This window comes from Octodon degus, unplaced genomic scaffold (genome assembly GCF_000260255.1).
Source record: "Octodon degus isolate 3935 unplaced genomic scaffold, OctDeg1.0 scaffold00052, whole genome shotgun sequence".
Lineage (NCBI taxonomy): Eukaryota > Metazoa > Chordata > Mammalia > Rodentia > Octodontidae > Octodon > Octodon degus.
This window is the reverse complement of record NW_004524628.1, coordinates 4,346,002-4,372,956: the sequence shown is the minus strand read 5'-3', so window position 1 is coordinate 4,372,956 and position 26,955 is coordinate 4,346,002. Positions and strand designations below refer to the sequence as shown.

At 53.9% G+C, this 26,955-nt stretch overlaps 1 protein-coding gene across 1 annotated transcript in view; it reads left to right on the top strand.

Annotated features, from left to right (window-relative positions):
• Positions 1-835: 835 nt before the first annotated feature.
• Fam178b (family with sequence similarity 178 member B) overlaps positions 836-26,955 on the top strand; it is a 77,538-nt gene continuing 51,418 nt past the window's right edge. Inside the window, exons 1-5 of the mRNA XM_023717369.1 lie at positions 836-1,072; positions 2,017-2,066; positions 10,895-11,047; positions 18,914-19,022; positions 20,480-20,564. Coding sequence (XP_023573137.1) covers positions 836-1,072; positions 2,017-2,066; positions 10,895-11,047; positions 18,914-19,022; positions 20,480-20,564 — 634 coding nt within the window. The remainder of the gene's footprint in view (positions 1,073-2,016; positions 2,067-10,894; positions 11,048-18,913; positions 19,023-20,479; positions 20,565-26,955) is intronic.

Below are 26,955 nucleotides of genomic sequence, written 5' to 3'. Positions count from 1 at the left end.
GATCAAACCACAGTCCCTGCACTTGCCTAAGCTTGCCTAAGCAGGCACTTTAATTCACTGAGCTATCGGGCCAGCCCCTTAGTTTTACTTTTGGATTCAGAATGAATCTCTTGGGATATCATAGAGTTAGATTTTTTTTTTTTTAAATCCATTTTGCACTGCCTCCCCTTTTGATTGGAGAATTTGTCCCATTTACATTTGAATAACTTGTTGGTAATGGGGGATCCCCACTCTGCTGTTTTCTGTCTTGAATCTCTTGTATTTTTCCTTCACTTTCCTTTGTATTTTTTAATGTACTGTTTTGGTTGCTCTTCATTTCCTTTTCCAAATATTTTTATTTTCATAGTGGTTACCCTGAAGATTATAAACTACATCTTAAATGTATAACAAGCTTATTTGAGTCAATACCAATTTAGCTCCAGTGGAGTATAAAAGCCGTCTTGACAACACTGGCCCGCCCCTTAGATTTTTGCTGTAACAAATTACATCTTTATACATTGCACATCCGTTAATGTAGTTGTTTAATTATTAGTTTGTGTGTTTGTATTTTGTGGGGCTTTTTTTCTTGTGTTTTTGTTTTTGTTTTTATTTTGTTTTGTTTTTGAAATAAGGTCTTGCTAAATTACCCACATTAGCCTAGAACTTGTGAACCCTCCTGCCTCAGCCTCCCAAGTATTTGGGAATCCCACACAGTCCTCTCCTTCCCTGGGTGTGGCCTGGTATCTGGACAGCAGCACACAAACAGGGGCACCATCACACTGTGTCTTGTCCACAGGGGTCTCAGCAGCCACTGTCAGCCAGAGCTGTGGCTTCTGGGAGTTCCACAGCCGAGCCAATGGAGATATCCGGAGACCCATTCCCCAGTGACTGGAGCCCACCACCCATCGAATTCCTGAATCCCAGACCTCCACCATCCCTGCTTGACGCCCAGGGCCAAAGAGGTGGTGCAGAGACATTGTCTAAGGAGCCAGAGCTGCCGAAGGCAGACCCGGACTTACCAGAGGACCTGGTTTTCAGCCTGGCTACGGAGAGGCAGCAGGTGGCCAACCCAGAGCCCGGCGCCCATGGCTTGGTGAGCACCGCAGCCCCAGCCCCTACCCCCGGCTGCCCCATCTACCATCCCTTGCCGTGCCCTCAGGCCACGCCCCAGCTGGTCTTTAGCCACATCCTCTGATCATCGCAGGGCCCCACCCGCCTGTGCCAGTCCTGCTGCAACACCTGCTAGCCGGTGGCCTGCAGGTAGCACCCAATTCACTGCCACTTTTGCACTGAATTGTTCCCTTGTTCCCTCAGTTGTGCCCCTTGTTCCCTCAAGGCCTTCATGGCAAAGGTTAGGATCATAGTGATGGAATCCAGGCTTGGCTGGACACAGAGACTCAGGCTGACCCTGGTGACCGTGTGAACAGGCTTCCTGAACGGAAACATCAGGAATGAACTTCAAGTCAGGAATACAGTCTTGGAGACAGGTGAAATATTAGGACGCCGAAAGACCAGAAAATGCATGCTAAGAATAGGGTGTCAGAACAGGGCGTGGTGGCACACGCCTGTGACCCAAGCATTCTGGAGGCTGAGGCAGGAGGGTCTCTGTGAGTTCAAGGCCAGCCTGCACTACATAGTGAAACCTTGTCTCAAAAGATTGCTACTAATCAGTAAATAAAATAGAAAGCATGAAAGCGGTGCTCCCCCGAGTCTCCTGTGGGTGGCTGGGGTAGAGGTACAGGAGCGAACATCTTCCTCTTTGATTTTTTTCAATCATGTAAGTGTATTATCTCTCCAGAATAGTAAACACAGTAAAGCAAGGGCTTATGTATTTATTTGGTTCTTTTGAAACTGGGTCTGACTATGTAGTCTAGGCTAGCCTCAAACTCCTGACAATCCTCCTGCCCCAGCCTCCTGGGTTGCTTGCTCCACCATGCGCAGCAAAAGGGCTTATTTTAGCTGGAACGTTTTCTTCTGCTCCTCCAACTTTGTCTTCTTTTTCTTCCCCACTCCGTATGTCTCCATTGCGGCTCCCAGAACTCTAAAAACTACATCAACTCCTTGGATGCCTTACTGCGGGAGAAGTGGTGAGTGAGAGTTCACCACCATGCTCATTGCTTTTGGATTTTCAGTAGTTTTAGGCCCAGGCTACTTCCTGTCTGTGTGGAGTGGCCTTCCCTACCCAGTCATGGCCACTCAAGCTCGAACTGATGTGAATCCGGAGGAGGAGGGTAGCATCTCCATGGGGTGGTTCTCCTGAAGAGATGAAGCCTCCTGTAAGCTCGTGAGGGAAGCCACTCAGTGGCCTGTCCCCTGCCCTGGTACCACACCACTGGCCTGGCAGGGGAGCCTGGCTGGTGCCCGCTGCCTGCCCCAGTAGGCTTGAATCCAGTGGCATGGGTCAGAATTGCAAGCAGGAGCTGGCGCCTGGCCTTCTGAATGTTGGCACACGCTAGGGACCCTTTGGGTAGACATACAATCCCTGCTGCCCCCCACGGGCTCTGCCTCTGATGGCACACGTGTACACACATTGCCCACACGGCTGGTTCCTCCCTGTCCCTGCCACCGGCGTCTGGCGTTTGTGTGTGGCTCAGTGTGCACAGCCCGGCTTAGTGTCCACGCCAAGATCTGCCTGCCGCTTCCAGGCTCCACGTGGGGCAGTGACCACTCGGGACAGACTGCAGGGTCCCTATTCCCACCCACACCTGGCCCTCCACCCACCAGAGTCAGAGCCCCCCCCAGCTCCTCCTCTGAATCTTTTTCTATTTTTTCTCTTTTCTTTTCCTTCTTTTTCTTTCCTGTTTCATTCCCTTTCTTTCTCTTCTTTGTTTTTCCCCCAGTGCTGGTGATTGAACCCAGGTTTGTTTGTGTGTTTGTTTTGGAAGTAGAATCTTGCCAAGTTGCTCGGGCTAGCCTTCCACTTACAGTCCTCCTCCTACCTCTGCCTCGCAGTAGCTGGGATGCCAGGTGTGTGCCACCTGCTGGGCTTCGTCCGGCTCACTAATCTGGAGAGCTCCATGGTTTGACATCTTCCTTCCTTTGAATTTTTTGCCTCCCACTAGGTGGCGTGTGTTTCATGGTGCCTGGCGCTGTGCTGTGCATTTAATAGGTGCTGGAAAACGTCAGGAACCTATCCTGGCGGGTGTAAGCCATTGACGTTCATCTCTCCTGACTGGCTGGTTGGCTCCTGGTGAGAGCGCCACTTCCCTGCAGGGACAGCAAGCTGTCTGGTTTTCTTTTTGTTTTTCTTTTTCCTTTTCTCTTTCTTTCTTTGTCTCTCCCTCCTCTCTGTCTCTCCCTCCCTCCCTCCCTCCTTTGCTTCTTCCTTCCCTTCTTCCTTCCTTCTTTCCTTCCTTCCTTCCAGTGCTGGGGATGGAGCCCAGGACCTCCTATGCACTGGGCAAATGCTCCAGCTCTCGCTGTCCCACAGTCTAGTCTCTTCTAAGAACCCTAATCTGTCAGTTTGTGCCCTCGCAAGCACATTGCACCTTGACTACTTCCTGCCCTGTGTATGGCCACATGGGAACTGGGGAGAGTGGCACAGCTATTGGCTTGGAGGTCAGAAAAGCCCCCAGTTGTCCTTGAACCTTGCAGGATAAGAGGGGCTCTAGAGGATGGAGGCAGCTTCTGTGGATAGGCAGAGAGGCCAGGCCACGCTGCCAGGCTGATGGGGCTGGGAGGGCTCAGTGTTGTGAAGAGCAGGGTGCCGTGGGAGGGGTGGTCAGGATGCTCTACGGGCAGGCAGCGTGCCCAGTAGCGAGGGTAAGTGGAGCGAGCTCTGAGCACCCAGGGATGAGCATCCCCATGTTTAGGGAGAATGGGTGTGGCTTGTGGGCAGAGTACCAGGGCTGATCCTGGCACCCCTAGGAGGAGATGGCAGGCTCCTGATGGCTGCACTGTGTCCCAGATGGCAGGGACATTGGTGCCATGGGAAGAAAGTGTGCAGACATGGACAGGTGGCATCGCTGAACCAGGAGCCATCAAGCCAGCAGCCATGAGAGGCTCAGAGCAAGGTGGGGCCTGGGCTGCAGGCCAGGGCTCTTGCCAGCCTGCCGAAGCAGGACAGAGGCTGGGGCCACTTTGGGTCTGCAGGATGCAGGGGGCAAGGAGGGTGAGCAGGGAGGAGGCTCTGAGTGGGGAGAGGAAGGCCAGGCCAGGCCTGCCTGCCAGCTGGGTGTGTCATCCCAGCTTCCAGGGAGGCTGAAGCAGGAGGCTCCCAGTTCAGGGCCAACCCAGGCAACTTGGTGGAACTGCCTCGGGCCATCCAGCCCCTTTGCCAAGCTGCTGCCGAGCCCCAGCTCTGGCTCTGGTGCCCGCAGGGAGCAGCCTTCAGAGCAGGACCTGGGGAGTCTGCTCTCGGAGGCTGAGTGCACGCGCCCCTGCTTGGAAGACAGCAAGGATGAGAATGCCCTGCTTGTGCCCAGCACAGGTGAGGTGGGACCGAGCCAGCAGTGTGTGTGTCTGTGACTTCCAGAGCTGGCCCTTCCCCAGCATGGTGGCACACCTGTCACCCCAGCACTCGGGAGGCTGAGGCAGGACCAGTTTAAAGCCCAGCCTGAGCTACACAGAGTTCAAGGTCAGCCTGAACTACAGAGGGAGACCTTGTCTCAAAAAAGCAGAGGGAGGAAGAAAAGGAGGGGGGTGAAGGGAGGGAGGAGGGGGACCAAAGGGAAGCTGCTTCCTCCTCCAGCCATGTTCATTCAGATTCAGGAAATAGCTGATTGCCTGCCGGCCACCAGGGTCTAAACTGGCCTTTGAGGACTCAGCAGCCATAAAACAGCCCAATTATCTGCCCAAGTTCACAGAACCAGGCCTCTCGGGAGCGTAGCTGCACAAAACCTCAGTCCAACTGAAACGGCCTCCTGGGGTTATGGCCAAGGGCCAGTTTTCATCTGCCGCATGTGGGGTGGAGAAGGCAGCCTCGTGAGCACCAGCTCCTGGGTGGGGCCCTGCTGGCCTGGCCTTGACTGCTGTTGGTGGGAGGGAGGCCTGGATTCATTTGTGACAGAGGGTCGCAGACATGCTGGGGTCCACAGATGAATCCATCTCTGTTTCTTGAGACGGTCTGGCCAGTGCGAGAGGCTGGCCTGGAACTTGCAGAGATCCTCCTGCCTCAGCCTCCTGAGTGCTGGAGTTACAGGTGTGTACCCACACCTGGCAGGAATCTAACTATAGGGTATGGTTTTCCATCTGCTATTCTTTGAGAGCTGCTGTTGTAGCACTGTGGACAAGGGGCTGAATCAAGGCCGCCTTCTAGGTGGCAGATGGCCCTTGTCATGTGTCCCGTGTGGCAGGAAGAGGGTGACAGAATCCTGTGTATGACAGAGCTGTTCATGATAACCCTGACCTCATGACCTGCTCATCTCTGTAGTCTCAGCCTCCTAAAGCCACCACCTCGGGGGCTTAGAATTCCAATGTGGGCATTCCAGGGACGCAGACAGGCAGCCCAGACCCAGCTAACCATGTCCCTCAGTCCCTTCACTCAGCCCTTCCAGCTGGTGTTTGACTTGTCCCTCTGGCTGGCCAGCTCCAAGACGGGGTCCCCGCTGTCATGGTTTATTGACTTACTGGAGTGGTTTGCGGAGCTCGGGGAAACCCCTCTCGTGTGACAGAGCTGTGAGGACAGGCACAGATGCAGAGAACATGGGGTACAAGAAGGAGCTTGCATGCCCTCTCCGGGCGGGCACCACCAGAGCTGTCGCGTGCTTTGCCATCTGGGAGCTCCAGTCCCTGCGCACCTGGGTTTTCTGAGGCTTTCCCTGTGCAGTCGGGACAGCCATCCATCACCGCTTCCTGGGCCCATGTTCTGTTCACTGGGTGTTACATGGGACTCTCTGGCTTGGGAAGCTCTTAGGACCTATTACCAAGGGCCCTAGGACAGGCATTCCCTGGGGCCAGCCAGAGGCTTCATGAGGAGGCTTGTCTTTTCCTTGGGGATGCTTTTGGGGAGAGAAATCCTGGTTTCTAGGACCCACACTAAGGACTGTTGCAAGGTAGAAATCAAAAATAGCCTGGTGTGGTAGTACAGCTATAATTCCAGCACTTGGGAGGTTGAGGCAGGAGGATCTCTGGGAGTTTGAGGTCATCCTGGGTTATATAGCAAATTCAGGGTCAGCCTGGATGACATATCAAGACTGTGTCATAAGAAGAGCTCCTTTGGGGTCCTAGAGCCTGATGGGCAGGTAGGGTGTGAGGCAAGGCAGAAGTCGCCCTGTGCAGGTGACATTTAAGCTTTAAGACAGGATGAGCACCAGGCACAGTATAGGGGGGCTGCGCAGGAGTCTGGAATCCCCCAGGGCACAGGTGGCAGGGAACAGAAAAGGGCAGAGGAGAAACTGGACGGTGGGCTAGGGTGAGTGCTGCTGGGGTCCTTTGGTCCAACTCCCTTTCACGGAGGAGCCAGGGTGTTTCAGGAGTGGGGCTGGACGATGAGGCAGAGGGAGGTCTGCAGGAGCCCTGTGCTCCAGAGGCTGTGTCGGGCTGCAGGGGAAGCTGTAGACAGCCATGACCTGGCTGGTGTCAGTGAGGATGAGCAAGTGATTTGACTTGAAGATTATTTGGGAAAAGGTTTTGCTACGTTAGCAGGCTGGCCTCGAACTCACAGCAATTCTCCTGCCTCAGCATCCCGAGTGCTGGGATCACAGGCATGTGCCACCACGGCTGCTCCCGAGGATGTGACTAAATGACTGAATGTGCCTGTGGAATGTGATTTGCCCCAAATCGGTTCCCCAGAAATGGTTGTGAAGCATACATTGGGAGCTGCTCCCTCTTCACATTTCTCTAGGCTTGTGGCCCAGCTCTCTGTAGGACCTCTGTGTAGGTGATGAAGGTTTTAGACACTGGGCTGATCAGTCTCTGTCACCAAGCTGGACCTGGCCATTGTCAGATGAAAGCTCCCACCCAGCGGTCAGAGGCTGTACTTTCTGAACTACAGGGACCCGTGCCCCAGTGGGTGCCCAGCGGGTGTGGCCTGGCTCTGCCTGTCACCTGTTGTCCATCTGTGATGGACACAGGCCCTATTCTGCCTGTTAGAACAGCGAGCTATGTGAGAGGCAGTCTGGTCACTCCCCAAGGACAGGCCTAGGGGTGCTTATGGGATAAAACGCAGTGACCTAGGGCGTGGGAGCGGGAGTCATCCAGGGTCTGCCGTTAGTGCTCAGCTTCCCGGCCTCTTATCAGAAGTGGAGGGTTACCATGTCCTAAGGCCCGAGCTGTGGCTCTTGCCATCTAAAGGGTACCTGCTGGACACCTGCCCAGACCTAGGTGGAGGGTTGGTGGCTTCCAATGATCTGTGAGAGACAGAGGCAGCCTCCGCATTCCTAAGAAACAACACCGTGGCCACAGTCAGAGGTGTTACCTGAGCAGAGCCATGGGAGGACACAGCTGAGCTGTGTCACCTCTGAAACGCTGGTAAATGCTAGTGAGGCAGTCGCAGTCAGTTCCTTCTTGGTTCCTTACGGACCGTGAAGGTCTGGGACACACTCAGATTGGAAGAACCATCTGTATGCCTCAGTGGAGTGCAGGATGGGGGCTTCGAAGTCACTGTGCGACTCCAGGAGGGCAGTGCCATGCCATCTGAGGTCAGGGGGTTGGTGGGGTGTGGACCTGAGCATCACCAGCATCCTGGGGCCTTCGGCTCCCTCCTGAAAACACCTGGTGGCATCGCATGCATCTTGTCTCCCAGCAGAGACTCGTGACTTTGGGTTCCAGCTTCTGCACTTTGCAACTAGGGACTGTCAGAGGCGGACCTTCAAAGCCTTTGTGAAATCCCTGTGCAGGAATTCCTGAAAGTCCTAGCCGGAAGATTTCACAGTCTCCCTGAGGGGGTGTCTAGCGCTGGAGGGTCCCTGTGGAAGAAGAGGGCTTCCCGGCTCTTAGAGCAATGCCCACCCTCTGGGCACATGACGGTTCTCAGCAGGGCTCTAAGAAAGCCTCTTTGACAACAGCCACTTTGAGGTGGTTGTTTTGATGTGGGTGGTTCTGAAGGGACTGTTCAACCTTCCCCTCTGAGCAGAGCTGGGGGAGGTGCAGCCAGCATGCAGTCTGGGAGGCGTGAGGCTGAGGGTAGGGCAGACCCATCTGCCAGGCAGGGCCTCCTAAAATTGTCACAGTAGGGTGACTTAGACAGGACCCTGATTATCTGCAGCAAAGCGCCTGTCATGCCCTAAGAATTGGCTTGCGTCTCGACGGGATGACATCCTAAATTCCTTTTCTTAACAATTAAAAGACCTCGTGTGTGCACTGGGGCCAGGGGTGCAGGGCGCGAGAGGCGGGTATTTAAGCTACAGCATGGTCCTTTATTCCCGTCTTCAGCTTGCACAGGAAGTCCCCAATTAGACGGGAGAGTCGTCTGCAAGCTCCTAATAACACACATGCCTTGTGGTGAAGACCACAAAAGTCCCTTTGAATGATGTTTTTAGGGACAGGGTTAGGAGTCCCTCATAGATGGGGTTACTTCATTCTTACGGATGCTTAGTAATTCACACAACTGTAAAAGCAGCCCTAGAGCCCTAACAGATACTTGCACAACTGTGAATGACAGGGACATGAACAGAATGGACAATTATTTTACCATTTGTGGCAGCAGTTTCTAAGACTGTTGCCAACAGCCTGCAGAAGCAAATCTCCTTGTTTGCTTTTCAGTGCTGAGGATTGAACCCAGGGCCTTCACACTGAGCTACATCTCCAGCCCTTTTTCCATTTTTAATTTTCAGTCTTGCCAAATTACTGATTTGCCCAAGCTGTGCTAGAACTTGTGATCCTCCTGCCTCAGCCTCCCAAGCATGCTGATGATTACAGGCTGCACCGCCCTGTCTTGCTGGTTTTCCATCGGTGTCATGCCCGTGCATTCTCCAGATGGCCCTGTGATGGGGTGGGGCCTTCCCTTGGGCCCCTGGGCCAGAAAGCAAGACAGGTTCTCCTGGCTTGTGGGCCCCTCCAGGGCCCGTGGCTCCTGTCCTAAAAGCTGTTCCTCCCGGGTTTGCTCTTACACAGCAGGCCAGGAATTGGAGCAAGAAGAGGAAGCAGGGTCCACAGCTTGTTTTATTTTGTTCATATGTGTTTATTTTGAACATATATGTTGTTCATATATGTTCTTGGTTTTTCTTTTCTTTGCCCTTTTTGAGACACAGTCTCATGTCACCCAGGCTGGCCTCAAACTCAGGATCTTCCCGCCTCAACTTCCCAAGTATTGGGGTTTCAGGCGTGCACCCCCATGCAGGGCTTGGTGAGTGTGTGTTGCGTTGCTGCGTCATCTAGCAGGGTGTAGTTCTGTGAGGCACGTAGCAAATGCCTGCTCTTCCCCTCCCCACTCCCAGGCCTGAGCCTGGATCTTAGCTGGATCTGTCACGTGTGTGTGTGTCCACATGTAGAGCTGTCACCCCTTACCTGTGGCATTGGGCTCCATCTTTCCAGCTGACCACTGTCAGAAAACATTAAATGGAAGACTCCAAAGCTCAGCAGCTCACAGGTTTTAAATGAACACCGCTCGGGTGCTAGTTGGCCTCTGTCCCACATGTCCCCTCTGTCCCTGCCATCCACCCCTTAGACACTCTGAATTATCAGATTGCCTGTGGCAGAGTTGCAGGGCTTGTGTTCAGATAACCCCAGTCTCCTTGGTGCCTGGCTCAGAGCAGGGACAGCGACTCAGGTCTGCCTGAGACGTGTGAAGCACTTCGTCTGAGTGAAAAGGGGAATGTTCTCACCTTGACGAAGAAAGAAATGGGTGCGTGGTTGCCAAGATCTCTGGAAGAACACAGCTGTGAACTTGAGCAGAAGAAAAAAGAAATTGTGGTTTTGCTGTAAGTTGCAGCCAGTGTGTAATAGGAACTTAGTTATGGAAAACATGCGCTAGTGCTAGGTCTGCCACCGTCCACAGCTCCAGGCCTGGAGGGGGTCTTGGGACAGCGGCTCTGGATGAGCGGGATGACCTCACACGCGTGTGTGTTCTCACGCACGTGGACATAGCCATGGATGTGCCGTTCTGCCCCCTGTTAGATTTCAGTACTGTGCCCAGGTGTCCCTGCTAAATTTAGCTCATTCTCAAGATGTTTGTGGAGGGGGGTGGTTGGGACAGAGTCTGTAGACAGTATAGCCCAGACTGGTCTCAAACTCAAGATGATTCTCCTGCCTCAGCCTCCCGAGTGCTGGAATTCCAGGCGTGACCGCCATGGCCAGCTCAGGCTTCATCTTAACCATCTTCCTGTCCCTGTCCCCATTTCTGTGCACCACACCAGAGCAGGGAAGAATGCCTTCTCCTTCTCCTCCATCTGCGCGCTAAGCCAACCTCCTGGCTTAGCCTGCCTCAGCCTCCCAAGAGTGCTGGTGATCACAGGCTGCACCGCCCTGTCTTCCTGGTTTTCCATGGGTGTCATGCCCGTGCATTCTTGGATGCCACAAGGTATGGGTGGCATCCGCATCTCAGCAGGTTCCCCTGAGTGCTGGGGCTCCAGGACAGCTGGCCCGGAGGGAGCGCCCAGCTCCTGCAGCTGGCACTGAGCCCCTCCTGCCATCTGTGCTTCCGCTTATGCCTACACTGCCCCTGAGCTGAACACCTTGGCCAGACCCTGCTACACCCAGCCCTTCTTGCCCTGCCGCTCAGGTCAGGCCCCTGGCTCCGGGACACTGGGGATCTGCCCACACTTTCCCTTGGTGGTCCAGTCTTGGCTCATCCTTTAATACCTGGCACTGAAAGCGTGGTGTGGAGGTTTGACCTGAGCAGAGCCAACGAAAGCGGGCACCAGGACCCCAGATGGTGCCCTGGGGGTTGGGGTGCATGTTGAACAGGCTGGTGTGGGCTCTCCCTGTCAGCAGGTGGTACTGTCCCTCCCCAGGTCTGCAGGGGGCAGTGCAGGCAGGGTCCTCCCTGAGGTGACCCTGGTGGCCTCTGACCCTGCACTCTGCCCTTGCTTGCCAGGTTGCTGGTGGAGAAGTTCTCTGTGTCGCAGCAGGACATCCCCCAGGTGTACCCCGGCGAGTGCGTGTTCCTGCCCCGGCTCTGCCCATTGCCCTGCTTCCTGGATGTCTCCCAGATGAATCCGCACAACGCCCTGGAAGATCTGTTCCTCAAGTGAGTGTGGGAAGCCTGGGAGCCAGCAGCGCAGGGTGAGGGCTGCCCGCGAGAGGACATCCAAACAGCAGTGGCGTCACTAGTCTACCTCACCTGACAGAGGTACAGGGGACGTGGTCACAAATGTCTGTGTCTAAAATTGACCGATTTAGTTGCACAGACTGTAAAGAATCCTGTATCCTGCTGGATATCAGGTGTGTGTTCCACTGCTTGTCCCCCTCCCCCATGCCCTGGTCAGGGAGCAGCCAAGTCAGACTCCTCACACAGGGCCCAGGGTCCTGAAGCCCTGGGCACCCGGCCCCTCTCTGGGCCAGTAGAACCTGGCTGGGGCCTCCCCTCTGCAGCAGGATGCGGGAGGATTCTCCTTTTGCTGTGTGGTTTCCGTTACCTGTGGTCAGCTGTGGTTTCCCACTCTCAGGTAGAATGTTCCAGAACAACAGATCCTGTGTTGCAAGTCACGTACAATTCAGAGTCATGTGATGAAACTGCAGGCCACCCCGCTCCTCCCCATACCACTGGGAATTGTCCTCACGGCTTGTGAATCCACCTGGTCTGCACTACCTGCTCATTAGTTAGTTAGCAGCCGGCTCAGTGTTCACCTAGACGGCCCCATACCGTAGGGCTTGTGTTGTAGGAACCCCTGTTTTACCTGATGGTGGCTACAAAATGCAAGTGACTTTGGGCTGGGAATTCAGCCACACCCTTCCTTTTGCAGAAAGGTGGACATTCTTGACTTTCACATATATCTATGAAGTTGGAAAAAAGGAAAAAAATTATGCTAACTTTGCTGTTCACACCCAGTCTACAAAAATTTTAGTTACAGAAGCCAGGCATGATGGTGCATACCTGTAATCCCAGCTGTTGGGAGGCTGAGGCAGGAAGACTGCTGCAGGTTTAAAGCCAGTTTGGGTTGGTGAGTTCAGGGTGAACTTCATAGTGAGATTCTGTCTCAAAAAATAGAAAGCTCTAGCTACAGAGCCTGACAAGAATGTAGCTAAAGTGGGAAAGCATTGAGTTAAAGTCCCAGTACTACCTGCCCTTTCAGGCCTGTGTGGGGTCGTCGTAGGACGCCTCACCACAGACAGTGAGGGGCCGTTCTCTCAGAGATGTGGCGCTTCTTCTGTCTGTGTGATGCTGGCACCAAAAAGCTTCTCCCCAGCCACCAACACACTCAGTAACAATAGGACAGCTGCCTGTTCCTCTTCTTTTGGGAAGTAGATTCATAGTGATTATCACGTAATGACTGCCTACATTGCTTTTAAGAGGGTTTGAAAGCAGTGTACTACAATATGCAGCCCTTGCTGTTGTGAGCTAACTGCGTCCAAGAGGAAGAGAGAGAAAGTGCTGTTGCTGCCTGCTGTGTTGGAGGCTGAGGGGTGGGGACAGGGCCACCGTCACCCACCCAGTGAGGAGCCTAGAGGCTGGCAGCTTAGTGTGCTCATGGCCATGTTAGGACTTGAATCCAGGAGTCACCTCTCCTCATCTCCCCAGGGCTTTCCTGTATGTATCTGTCTGCTTCTCCCAACTGTGCCCACATGCCCTGGGCTGGGTCCTTACAAAGAGGAGAGGTTCATTAGCTCCAGTGAGGCTGCAGTCCAGCAGCAGAGCACTCACTACAGCCGGGACCTCTCACCTACCCGAGTGCTGGATGGCGCCGCAGCAGTGGGTGGGTACAAGGGGTCACCCAGACCACTTCAGGCCTCTTCAACATGGGCACTTTGGAAAATGCACTTAAGTGTCTGGACCCTGTTGCTAAGAAGAATGGTTGAGGTCATAATTCCGCAGTTCAGAAGAAAGGAGCAGAGCTGGGTCTTGGAGAAACACATGTCCCAGTCTCTAGGAGAGCTGCGGGGGGTTGCACATCTGTGGCTGGACACAGACAGCGCTCAGCGTTCTAGCGGAGAGCGAGAGCCCGGGAAAGGCTGCTCAAGCTCAAGGGCCTTGGAGACAGGTGAGTGGGGTTGTCCACGCCAGGGAAGTGCTGGAACAGATGTAGAATGGGAGATGCTTCCACCAAATGCAGAGAGAAAGAAAAGAGACCAAGGTAAGGAAGAAGCGAATGTGAGGGCCTGTCCAGGAGGCAGAATCTACCCCCTAGTAGGAGTGCCTGAAACAGAACAAAGCAAATGCAGCTGACGCAACACTTACGGAACTAATGGAAGAACACTTTCTAGAAATAAACTATCATGAGAAGCAAGCATTACTTAGGTGTTTCCTGGATACTATTTAAATTTCTTTTTAAAAATTTGTATTTTGGGGGCTGGGGAGATGGCTCAGTGGAGTAAGTGCTTGCCTGGCAAGCGCAAGGGCCTGAGTTCAAGCCCCGGTTTTGGCAAAAATAATAAAATAAAAATAAAAATTTATATTTTTATGTTGGACGCGGTGGCCCATGCCTGAAATCCCAGTACTTGGGAGGCTGAGGCAAGAGGATTGTTGCTAGTTTGAGGCCAGTTTGGGCTACAAAGTGAGCTCAGGGCCAGTCTGAACTGCATAGCAAGACCCTATCTCAAATAGACACACACACACATACCCCCAAAAAATAAATAAAAAAGTTTTTTAAAAAGAGAGAAAGTAGGTTATCTGTAAAGGGGCAAAATCCAGGCAGACCCCAGATTTTTCTCTCGCGGTTCTCAATGCCAGAAGACAATGGAACAAGCCAGTCATGGTGGCACACGCTGTCATCCCATCATTCAGGAGGCTGAGGCAGGAAGATCTACTTTTAGAGTCTGAAGAGAAATAATTTTGAATGAGAATCATATACGCTGCCAAATTTTTGTATCTTTATAAAGTCTCTGGAAGATATTCTCCATTATGCAGAGATGGAGAAAGTCTACCAACCAACCTTCTTTGAAAAATGTGCTGACTGATTTACTGCAGCCAACAGAGAACATAAATTAAAAATAACTGAGGAGTAAAGAGGCAGTTGGATGAAGGAGCTGATGCCAAGCATCAAAACCAGTGAAGGAGCACGAAGACTCACGTGGTTCCGTGTAGGGTAATAAACTGGAACGCAAAATAGATCTATAAGCTAGACCCAACATTTTCGGGGTATGTAGCTTTACACTGTCAGAGCGCAGGCCAGAGTCAGCGTATCAGGCAAATGCTATTTTGTCTTCGCCACGTATGATCACATGTAAAGATGCATGCCGCACGGCCACACGTATGTAAACCAAACGCGTGGTATCACTGTGTACAGGCCAAGTACGGGTTTCACGAAAACCCAGATGGAGTTTTTCTGCTCAGTTGTCCAGCTGGAGCTCGAACATGCCCTCCTCCTGCCTCAGCCTCCCAGACTGCTGGGATTGCAAACCTGTAGCGTTAGCCTGGCTAGATGTTCCTTAGAGGCTGTTCCGATTGGGATCTGAACAAGGTCCAGACATCAAGATTAGATTAGACGGCCTGTACTATATTCATTACTTTCAGGCTTGAATGGCCTTAACCCTTCTCCTAGGTTTTTAGGACGTGTGTTTTCCTAGCTTTTCTCTGTTAGGAACAGTATGGGGATGGCCTTGTGTGTGTTTGTCTGGAGGTCGCCAGTGTGCTCCTAGCTACAGTGTGAGGTGACAGGAATGTAGAAACCCTGGTAGAGGCAACCCAGTCCTATGGAAAGGGGTGAAGGAAAGATAAGAGGAGAAGAAGAAAGGAGCCAGATTGACGGCTGAGGCACGAGTATCTCTGTGAGCTCAAGGCCAGCCTGAACTGCATAGGGAGACCTTGTCTCAAAGAAAAAAACCCCAAAATGAAGAAAAAACAGGAAAGGTCATGGAGGTGGAGGAAGGGAGAATGGCCAGGTAGGGCCAAGGGCTGGAGAGTGAGAGCACCTAAGGCGTCTTTCTGTGCAGCTCTGCCTTGGACTCCTGCCAGCAGCAGGTTTGCTGTCCCCAGCTGGCTGTCCGTCAGGAACTGTTGGACCAGTGATGTGGCCCATTGTGCGGTGACCCAGGATCAGCACAGTGCCGCCTCAGGGGCCAGGTGGCCGCCCGGAGTCCTTTCCTCCACCTCAGATGTGCTCATGTGCACAGTGTGGCAGTTTCAGTGTGCTGTAGGGATGCACTGTGTGATACCGCGGAGCTCCTCCGGGGCAGTGGCTAGGGCCTCTTCCAGGGGTCGCCATCTCTCCAGGGTTCACCTGTCATTTCCTATTTATGCAAAGATCTAACATGTAGACATGGGGCTGAATACCAGTGTGAGCCAGCTAGGCCATACCCACTGCACTGGGCTAGAAACATGGCCACAATGGACACGAGATGACGTAGGAGCTCTTGCCGGACAAGCACCTTGGGAGCTGACAGGAATTTTATCCCCGGTCCTGTTCCTGTGATTTTCCAGACTTTGTATAATGAGTGTGTACCATTTTATCATTAGAGGGGGACGAAATGGATGTGGGCTTTTTCTTTTTCTTTGCATTTTTTGAGACACGGGCTTACTGTGTAGCCCAGGCCAGCCTTGCACTCATAGAGAACCTGCTGCTTCAGCCTCCATGTGTTGGGATGAGAGGCATGCACCACCACCCCTCACACCAATGCTACTTTAAAAAAAAAATCACCTCTTGAAATAGTCTCACATCTCTGCACCCTTCTGTGAAGGGAAAGAGGAAGGCTAGTGCGCTGCAAGCCGTTCATCTTAGGTGGAGGCCTACGTGCAGAGGGACCCGACGTCTGGGTCCCAGTGATATCCCCAGTGGTGTATGCAGGGCCTCATGCAAGGATGCCCCTCACGGCCCCTGCTGTGCAGCTGAACCCAGGCTGAGTGTATGAGCACTGGTCAGGTTCCTGGGATCAAGCCGCAGTGACACAAGCAGGCTCCAGCCAGTTCTGGGTACAGCTGCCTGCCTGCTCCCTGGACTGTGACAGAAGGGAAACCCTGTCCACCTTTGCAGAAGCCTCACAGGACAGCCAGGACCACAGGTCAGCCAGAACCAGGTTGTGCAACCCAGGGAGAAAAGCCAGCAAGACAGGACAGCAGGGGTGGCCAGGCAGGGGTGGTGGCAGGGTCAGCAGCCTCTGACACTACTGATGGCCCTGTGTTCTCAGGAAGGCTGTTTGTTCCCATGTATACCTGGGCAGAGGAGGAAACAGAGTTAGATGAACTTGAGCTTCACTGGGTTGGTGGCACTTGTGCCCTGTGTGTCCCAGAGGCCCTACACCCTCATTTTTGTGTTGTATTATTTTTGAGACAGAGTCTTGCTATGTAGTGCAAGCTGGTTTCAACCCCTCTTCATAGCCCAGGCTTAGAAATAATGGTGAGCCTCTTGCCTCAGCTTCCGAGTGCTAGGATTACAGTCGTTCACCACCATGCCCAGCTTCCAGCTAGTTGTTACTGGGCTGTGAGTACCTCTTTTAGTGGAGGAATATGACAGGTCAGAGTCACACAAACCCAGGCTCAGTGGCAAACATTTGTAATCCCAGCCCTTGGGGCTGAGGCAGCAGTTCGAGGCCAACCTGGACTATGCGGTGAGTTCAAGACCATCCTGGACTACAAAGCAAGACCGTATTTCAACTCCCCCATCCCCCCAAAAAAGAAGAGGGACAAGCGAAAGCTCCAACAGGCTCATCGTGTTCTATTATGGTATTTTACTTCCGCTTTCGTTGTAGAAGTTGGTATGTCTGGCACCATGTAAATAATGCCCCCATGCTGATCCCTCTGCACCACTTGGGATGAGCTGGGCATCTGGGGACTTTGCCCACTGGCACTGCGGCTGCGATGTGATGGACAGTGAGTCTTCCCTTGGGCATTGTTACGGTCAGGCTGGGAATTCCAAGCTGGTCACTGGACACTGGGCAGCTTCCCTGGCCCACGGGGAGGACTGGAGGGCAGCAGACACCACTGGCACGTCATCGCCAGTGCTCTGCTGGGCCTGCACCCAGAGCCTCCCTAGCTGGGACCTCCTGAGCTGACAGCGAGAGGCCTTGTGTCCCCTGCGCCCGCATGGCTTCTGCTGTTCATTTCTCCTCCAGGACCCTCTGACATTCTTTAGATAACGTGTGAGCTCGCTGTTGGCAGAACACCTGCTGGAGCCCAGCACGGGGTTGTCAAGGTGGAGACTTCTGCTAAACCGACAGCAGCCGATTCTGGCACCTAAGATGTTCAAGACAGGTTCTTGCTGTGTGGCCCAGACTGGCCTCTAACTCTGGGCAATCCCCCTGCCTCAGCCTCTCGAGTGCTAAGGTTACAGGTGGTGCCACCACACCCACTTTCGTGCTGCTGTTTGCATCTCATATAGTGCGGGCCCAGAATTCCTTGAAAGCCATTTGCTCCAGGGCAGAGCAGTCCTCTGGCCCTCTTGCTGCCTGTCACACATAGGAAACCTAACTCAGCAGTAAACTTGAAGCCCATCTGTCACTTTGCTGGCAGACGCTGCGCATGAGCCGGCAGAGCAGAAGGAATGTGTTGCAGGCCACTTCCCTGGGTGCAGCAGCTGGCCCTGTGTTGCTTCCGCAGGGTGTCCCCAGGAGTCCCTGGGGTGCTGGCCCCAGAGGGACCTTGCCAATGCACAAGCCCCCAACACTGCCCTCTGGGTCTAGCCTGCTTTTGGGGCACAGCGTGTGTGCTTGTGCTGCTCGCTTCTGAATCCGTGGGCGGAAGCAGCGTGTGACTAGGCATGCGGGCGCAGGGTGTGCGCGTGTGTTCATCTCTCAGCCACAGACACAGAGCCTCTTTTTCCTCGGAACTTAAATAGCTTAGATCCTAAGTCAAAGCATCACTCTGGGGCTGAGCATGCATCTGGGGAGATAATGAAGTTCAGCCAACCTCTTTGTCTGTCTGTCTGTCTGTCTGTCTCTCTTTCTATCTCTTTCTCATTCTTTCTTTTTCGAGACAGGGTCCCACTATGTAGTTCAGGCTGTCCTTGAACTCACTGTGTAACCCAGGCATGGACTCAAACTTGTGATGACCCTCCTGCCTCAGCCTCCTGAGTCCTGGGACTACAGGCATGCACCACCATGCCCAGTCGACCAGTTTAAAATGGCTTCCACAGTAGCAAGTCCTGGAGCCCTTTCAGACCCTCAGAATATGTCTCCTCCCTTTCTCCCAGAGCCCTGGTGTCCCATGGGCCAACGTGATCAGCCAGGTGTCCTACCTAGCCAGCTGTGGGCTCAGGGAGGATGGGCTCACATAGGGTGACGTGCGAGCCTGTGCAGGCTGTGGTCTCAGCCACAGCAGCCCGCGTGCCCCTCACCCTGCACAGAGGCGGGTGCTGCTCACTGACACTGCTCTGCTCTTGGGATTTCCTTCCCCGGGCTCCCTGCCAGCCCCTGGCTGCTGCCTTCCCGTGCACTCAGGTGTCCCCTTTGTGTTGGAAAAACGCAAATGGGCTGGAAAGGCTCCGTGTAACTGGACCCAAGTGCTGGTGTGGCGTGAGAGATCCCAGCCTGTCCCAGTGCCCAGGCTCAGCACCAACTCCCCAGTTCCCCCATCTCAGGCAGTCCTGTCCCCACTGGGGGGGTCAGTTTCCCCTCTGTCCCTTGGAAAGGTTTTACAACATGCTGGGCAGCTGTGCATTTAAAACACTGTGAGGCCAGGTGCCGTGGCACACACCTGTAATCCCAGCACCGGGGAGGCTGGGGCAGGAGGAGCTCTATGAGTTCAAGGCCAGCCTGAATTACTGAGTGAGACCCTGTCTCAGAACAAACCAAAGCATAAAGTAATAATTATAAATAAAACACTGAGTCCATTCACATGGCCCCAGAGAAAAACAGCAGTTTTGGTGACAGCCTGGATTTTTTCTTCTCACAGCGCCTCACAGGGCTCCACAATGAAAGGGCACCCTTTGCCCACAGCAGCCGGGGTGCCTCACAGCCCCCTGTCCCGTGGGGTCTCCCCCAGGAACAGCTGTAGAGCCCCTCACCGCACCCTTCTGTCCCACAGCGGTCCGCCGTCTCAGCAGCTGTTCTTCCTGCGCAGCGGCATCCTGAGCAACCTCTACCTGCACTCCGCCCGCGCAAGCCCGGTGCCCCTGCTACAGTGGCTGTTCAAGGTGAGGACCGCTGCGGCCACTAGGGGGCGCGCGCGAGGCAGCCTGAAAGCGGGCGGCAGCTGCTTTGGCCTCCCCTTGCTCGGGAGTGGGCACTGCTGGCCCTGTCCCACCCGGCATTGTGGAGGTGCTAGGACACGCTGTGGCTTCCTGGAGCCTACCCTATGGCTGATCCAGGCACCAGCTGCTGAGAGCTGAATGCAGGGCATGAGGAGTTGGCCCAGCCTCGCCCCCTACCCGGCGGGCATGGGATGGGCAGGTCTCAAGTTAGGGTCACTGTGCAGCCAGCTGCAGCCTGAACCAGCTGTAAATCAGCCCCGCCTGGGGGTCATAATGGGGCCTTGGCCCAGGCGACTGGTGCAGCGCGGCCCAGGAGGGAGGAGCTCGTGGGGCCTGGTGCACTGCTGGGGACTGGGGGTGCACCCAGCCTAGAGGGGAACTGGGCCGGCGGGAACAGTGTGGCCTTTATTCTTTGCCCTGGCCAGTGTGGCTCCTTGCTGCTCCTTGCACAGCCGATGACAAGATGTACCATCAGCCTTCAGCACACAAAGAGCCCCTCTAAGACGTCGCCCACAGAGGGCCCTTGTGTGACCCTGATGCGGGGGAGAACGCCCTCCCGGAGGCTGACTCCGTATGCACGGCTCTGAGACCCCTGGAACGCTCCGCCTTCGGGGCTGCGCGCTCAGCATCTCAGAGCCTCCTTCCTGTAGGTGCTGTGGACTCGGCCCAGAGAGCCCGGGGTGCTTATGACGACACAGGGCACCAAGTGTGGGGGCGGCACCTGCAAGCCCAGCATTGGAGAGGCTGAGGCAGGAGGCCTGCCAGAGGTTCAAAGCCAGCAGAAAGTAGTGAGTTCTGCAACAAAGAGATGACCCCCAGCAGCTTTACAGTTGCAGTGTCCTATGGACCTAGGTGACACTTTGGGTCCCCCAGTTGAGGTGTGAGGCCTAGGTGGTTATGGGGTACAGGCTACATGTAGAGAACAGAGGTCTCAGCCGAGGGCCAGCTCAGCCCCCAAGCTGGCTGTCCAGGAGAGGCTTCCCTCGGAGCCCCCAGCCGCCACGGTAGGACCTCCCTCCGAGCCCCCAGCCGCCACGGTAGGACTGGCCCCTGCAGCAGCCAGCTGATGTGATCAGCACATTGCTACTTGCAGCACAAGCTGCGACTGGGAGGAGCAGCTTGACCTCGGTGAGCATTGGTTCCCCATCTGTGGCAAGAAAGAGTGTCCTTCTGCCATGTGCATCCAGTGGGATTATTTTATTTTGTTTGTTTTCTGTGAGATTGGGTCTCACTATAGAGTTCAGGCTGGCCTGGAACTCATGGCGATCTTCCTGCCTCAGCCTCCTGAGTTGGGGGATTACAGGCGTGCGCCAGCAGGAAGGGCCAAAAGAGATTTTCTAGCATGGAGCAGTAGGTGCTGCTTGCTGCTGACCCACAGGGATGAACTCTGTTTCTCCTAGCTGCTGGCGTGGCCTCTGGACATGTCCTCAAGGGCCTTTGCTCTCCTGTGGGATCTCAGTGTGGACGATCTCTTCCGTCAGTCCGGTCAGTGTTGGGGTGCTGGGTGGAGTCAGCATGCAGGGAAGCTGTTGGGATGGGGAACACTGTGTCCCTTGTGGTGACAGGGAACCTCCTGCCTTTGGCCCTGCTTCCAGTGTTGATGACAAGCTGAGCCCACAACATGCTGGCACCCCTGTCTCCCTTTGGTCCAGGTGGCAGTGGCCAGGTCTGGCTGCCCTGCAGGGATCCCAGGCAGTCAGGGTAGTGGCGCTGCTGGGGCAGGCTCAGTGCCAAGGAGGGGCTCAAGGAGCATAGGTGGTGTTCCACCAGGCAGAGTCCCCAGGGGATGCCCCCAAAGCTGTCCTCCCCTGGCAGTATGGGCATCCCTGGTGCTCCTGGCTTAGCTATGAGCAGGAATAAGAGTCCAGGCTATGCCAGACCCTGCTTTGAGGAGTGCCCTGAACCCAACACTCTGCAGAAGCCACCAGCAGGCCCCTGGGTGGCTGTATCCTCCCTGGTCCATCAACATTCAGGGCCTGGACCTGCACATTTGGCACCAAAAACTACCACATAACCAGCTGAAACTTACCCAATGCAGATGGCAGATGGCCTCTCCCTGCCTAGGCCCTGCCTTTGCCAGCCCTGGCCACCCCCTCCCCACAACATGGACCAGTGCCAGGGCTGAAATGCCCCCACAGTGCTCAGAGTCCCACCATTGCATTTCCAAGCCATGTCACTTGGCTGGATGAGTTGGCTGAGCTGGGGGCCATCTGTCACAGTCACACAGATGCCCCCTCCCTGCTCATCAGGGACCCTGGCTGAGGCCCAAGCAGTACTGCCCCTGCATTCTGTCCCTTTGCATAACCCCTGCTCCTGTGGCTAGGAGGCCCTTCACAGCCATTGCAGCCGCCTCTGCGGCAAGTCTGCCCTTTCAGGGACACAGATGCCCCTTGTCCTGCTGTCCTCCTGCAGGCGGGTGTGTGCGGTGTGTGGCATGTGTCTCCTCCTCTGCCTCTTGCCTCATGGTCTCTGACTGCCCCTCCATCCAGAGGCCCAGAGTGCAGCTCTTGAGCTCCTGGCAGCTCTGCTCCAGCTGCGTGACCAGGACCTGTCCTGTGCACATACCTGGGCTCCCGGCCCTGGCCCCACAGAGTCAACTGGTGGGAGAATCCCAGGCCTAAGCTCCACATCCCTGCTGCTTCCAGGCAAGGAAGAGCCAGCATCCACGGAAGAATCCCAAACAGGGACCTAAACGCATACTGTACACACAGGTGCTCACCACAGCTTTGTTCTTTGTTGTTGTTGCTTTGAGACAGTCTTGCTACATCTGTAGTTCAGGCTGGCCTAAAGCTTGCGTCCTCCTGCCTCAGCCTCCCAGTGCAGGGATCACCGGCTTGTGCCACCACTCCCAACTGCAGCTTTATTCATGATTGCCAAAAGGTAGAAACTAGTGGCTGAGTGGGTGACGAAACAGGATTTGGACACGTGATGGAAGACCATTCCATGCTGGATACAAAACTGTCACATGCTACCATGTGGATGAAAATATGGGGTCCCTGATAAAAGCCATTCCTCAGAGGACAGGTGTCTGCTGATGGGAACTCCCCAGAGTCATCAGATTCTTTTTTTTTCCATAATTTTATTGATAAACAAATATCAGTGAGACAGTTTCAAATCAAATTGGTAGGACAGTTTCAATAATTAACACTCTGCATACATTCTTCTTAGTGGTTAATTGCCGTACAAGATGCGGACCTGATATCCTATTTACAAACACCCTTAGAACAAATCATTCTATTCATTAAGAGAATGCAACTATATATCTATCCTAACCACTTTGAATACACAGATACAAAATGGACATTCATCTGTATACCCTTTTTTTTTTTAAGTTCCGTTATTTGAATATTATAGGTGTGTAAACTCAGCAAAATATTCCAAAAGAGTCCAGTAGCCCATAATAGTATTGGGTCTTCCGCTTAACTGGCAATGTCACAAATTGATGACCTGAGTCCCCCACAACTCATTATAACAGCATGGCTTTACTTCTTATACTTCATTTTTATACTTTTCTGCTGGATGGTTAAGACCAAGGTAAAGCAGGACCTATGCAACAAGAGTTGTAGCTTTTGGGTCTGCTAATGTCAGTGAAATCCCCTCAGGATTTATCCTGAGATCCTGTACCTCCGATTGTAGATCCTTTGTCAGTGTCAGCCATGTGGATGAGTCACGGCCATTGCTTGGCCAATGTGCTCTCTGTGAAAGCCTGAGAGAATGTTTTCTCTCCATGTGACTCTCCTTAGGCCCACTCTATATCATCGATCACTTTTCTCTTTGGCCCCAAAATCTCCTTGATCAGAAAATTTGGGACACTACTGAGTTACATGATGTTACTGTGCAAGTTCTCTCATGTCCTGAGTCTTAATTGACCTCGGAAGGCTAGGGCCAAAATGTTGGCTTTCCTTGCAGCCCTCCTTTTTCTCTAATTTTGGTCTGCAAAAGTCGTCAGATTCTTACAGACAGAAAATAGATGGCAGCTGCCAGAGGCTGCGGGCAGGAGACCCAGGCAGCTACAGAGTGGGAGCAGCCTTTGCGTGGGACAGTGATGGCGTCTGCAGCGACAGGAGTGTGCTTGCGGACTGGCCGGGGGCTGGGTCCCAAGGCCTCCCAGTGTTTTGGCGGCTGCAGCCCCAGCGTTGGAAGCACAGCCGTCAGATCCTGGCTGGATGAGAAAGGAAGTCGCACTGCTCTGGCATCGCCACAGCCCGGAACAGGAGTTGTGGTGACAGCAGTGCCTCCACGTTCCTTGGGGCACTTTTGTCCCAGCCAGTGCTCAACTCAGGAGTACCAGGGACCAGGACAGGGCTGGGGTTAGCTTCGAGCTACGGCACAGAGGGTCTGCTCAGGTGACCAGCCCTGGGACCCAGGGGTGTCAGGCCACCCTGGTATGTGGCCTGCGGACAGGAAGCTGTTTTATGGACAGAAAAGCAGCAGGTATCACCCATGCAAAGCCTCAGTGAGCTCAGAGCATGGAATATTCTGGAAGGTCACGAGGCCTCACCCCAGGAGTGCTGGTTACAGCCATGTGACGAAGATGAGTTGAAGGTCACCTCGAGCTGCAGGAGGCACTGCCCCTGTCCTCAAGGCCAGTGGCTGTGAGGCAGGGAGGAGACCAGCAACTGAGGCAGGAGGTGGAGAGGGAGCAGGAGGAGCCACCAGCAGGAATCAGGGGCCCGGGGGCTGCCAGGCCACCCTGGCCAGGAAGGTCAGGATGGAGGGCACTCACAGCTAAGGGAAAGCCGCCATGTCTTGTGCAGGTAAACACAGGTCCAGGGTCCTACATCCTCCCCTCTTGAGAGATGAGAGAAACTGTTTTGGTTGGGTTGTTTCTTTGGTTTGGTTCAGTTTGGTTAGGTTTGAACAGGGTCTTGCTATGTAACTCAGTCTGACCTTGAACTCACTGTGTAGCTGAGGCTGGCCCTTGGTCCTCCTGCCCCAGCTTCCTTGGTGCTGGGCTTATGGGGGTGCATCACCCAGCTTGGGCTCTATTTCAACTGTGCCCAACAAATCCCCAGCAGAGAATGGTTTGTTGTCTCTCATGACAAGAAACCTGGGGTGCATGGTGATGAGACGTGTTGAACAGATCTGGAGCACCAGGCACTGGCTTCCTGTTCCCTCAGGGCACAGAATGGCTGCTGTAGCTCAGAGCACCACAATCTTCTCCTGAGACAGCAGCTTTCAAGGCACAGAAGTGAAGTGTGAGGGATCATGGCTTAGTGTACTTTTCTTTTTTCTTATTTATTTTTATTTTATGATACAGGGTCTCACTAATTCTGGTCCTAGACTTTCCCAGGTTGGACTCACACTTGCTATCCTCCTGCCTCAGCCTCCCAGAGTACTGGGATCACTGGTGAGGACCACAAGCCCGGCTTCTCTCTTTGTATCTGGGCGCTCTTCTCACCCTGCTTCGTTGGACAGAACAGGATCACAGGCCTAGCAGGGTTCCAGCTGTGCTTTCTGGCTGCTGGTGCCCTTTGTACACCCTGGTTCTATCTGAAGAATCTCAGCCTCGTAAGTCCCGCCCTCCAGGTAGAGCCCAAGAAACTTGCTTTTCCAGCTTTGCTTCCATCTTTGAGTTTTCAGTTTTCAGATGAGCCAGCTGACACTGGAACAAAGGTTTCCACAGCATTGATATTGCAGTTAGGACTGTTTAGTGATCTGGGCCACCCTTGGACAGAGTGAGGCCCCGGATGGGTGGGTGGACTGATGGATGGGTAGAAAACAGATGCTGCGGCATTTATTTGTTTATTAGATGTTAAGACAGCATCTCACTGTATAGCCAGAGTTGGCTCCCTTGCAGTGGTCTTCCTGCCTCGGCCTCCCAAGAGCTGGGATTCCAGCAGTGTGCTGCTGGCCCAGCCAGGGAGTGAAGAAACCACAGGGAAGCAGCTGGTGTCCTTCGTCCTGCATGTCCTTGGGTGCTTACAGGTGAAAGGCTGCTGCAGACCTGCTGGGGCCGGAGAACACTCAGGGCCGCAGAGTCAGAGGCCTGCACTGCCGGGAGCGGCTCCCAGCAGGGATGGAGGACAGTCTCTGCAAAGGTCAACGCAACACCCTCTTGCTCAGGGTGCCCCAAAACAGGCTTACGGCACCCACCTCCAAGGCACAGCCTCTGGACAGGTCCTCTCAGAGCACACTGAATTCACTGCCTGGCATGGTGGCACACGCCTGAAACCCCCGCACTCGAGAGGCTGAGGCAGGAGGATCGAGGCTAGTTTGAGGCCATGTAACGTATGTAGTGGGGGCCAGGCCAGCCTGAACTGCATAGTGAGAACTTCTCTCAAAACACACCAAGAAACACACTTCGCAGATGAAGAAACACCAACAGCAAAGAAGCATGGGAAAAACTGTTCAGCAGCACTGGTCATGGAGAAAGGCAACTTGAAACAACAGAGATTTCATCCCACTCCAGGAAGAATGGCTGTCACCAAGAATCAACCGATACCAATGCTGGAGGGGCTGTGGGGGAGAAGGAAGCCTTCTCTGCTGTTGGTGGGAGGGCAGACTGGTGTAACCACTGTGGAAATCAGCGTGGAGACTCCTCAGAACACTAGGATTGGGGGTCCCATTTGTCCCAGCTAGTCCCTTTGTGGTGTGCAGTGGTTTGTAACAGCTAATTCTTGGAAACAGCCCAAGTGCCCATGAATGGATAAAGAAGATGTGGTGGTGGTTTTTTTTTTTTAATTCAGTGGAGTAGGCTCTGCCACAAGAAGGATATGCTTGAGAGAGTTCTGGGAAAATGGATGCACTTGAAGTCCAAGTGAAATGAATTGGACACATTTGAATACCGCGTTTGTTTCTCTGGTGTGAGAAAGTGAAAGTGTAAATAAGAACCAAGATGTGTAATGGCTATTGTGAAAGGGGAGGAAGATGTTCAAATAGGGAGGGAAAGGGGGCAAGAAAGGAAGGAAGAGAAAAGAGAACAGCGAGGGGTACAGGGAAGGTGGGGAGTGGGGAAAACAAGTTAGGTCGCGTGCAGGTGGACAGTCTCCATGATGAAGTGAGCGTTACATATAGCTGCCATGTACCAATAAAATTTAACTCAGTAACAAAAGACAAGATGGAATTCCCGCATCACACACTTCACTGTCCCCTCACCCCCCCCCCCCCAGCTGGAGGCTGGCCATGGGCTTCATACTGCGCTAGGTTCCCAGCCTTGTTTCTTTTTTATTTTGAGGCAGATTCTCACTAAGATGACCAAGCGATGCCCAAACTTGGGATCCTCCTGCCTCAGCCTCTGGGAATGCTAGCAGCTCCTCCTTGTATAGTGTATAGTTCCTGGGGCTTTAGGTGTCGTGTTCTCAGGATTCATGCGCGCTGTAGTGCCTGTCACTACTTGGGGTGGTTTTTGTTTTTGGTTTTTTTGGTGGAACCGGGGATTGAACTTCCCTTGTGCTTGCCAGGGAAGTGCATATTCTGCTGAGCCATCTCCCTGGCCCCAGGTTTGTATTTTAGTAATCACGGAGTTTGACTTTCCCTAAACTGAATTCATCTCGGGTTCTCAGCCCTAAGCGTCCAGAGCGGCCTCAGCGGGGTTTCCCTGGAGCCGGGGGAGGGGTAAGGGGCAGAGCCGGAGGCGGAGCTCCAGGGGCCCCTGGGAAGAGGCCAAGAGAGGCCGCAGGCCCTGTCCTCTGAGTCACAGCCCCGATCTGGTGAGCATACGAGGGGAGGGCATGTGGATCGGCGGGATGCCAGAGCAAACGCCAGAGTACCCCCAAAAGGAGGTTATCACACCCCGCACCCAACGGATGAAAGGGAACCTCCCGGCCACCCGGAAAAGGGGCTGCGGGGGAGGAAGGAGCAGGACGGAGCACGCAAAATGGGTTGGGGCGCTAAACATTTTTTCGTAATTATCTCTTTTTGATATTTTTTTTTT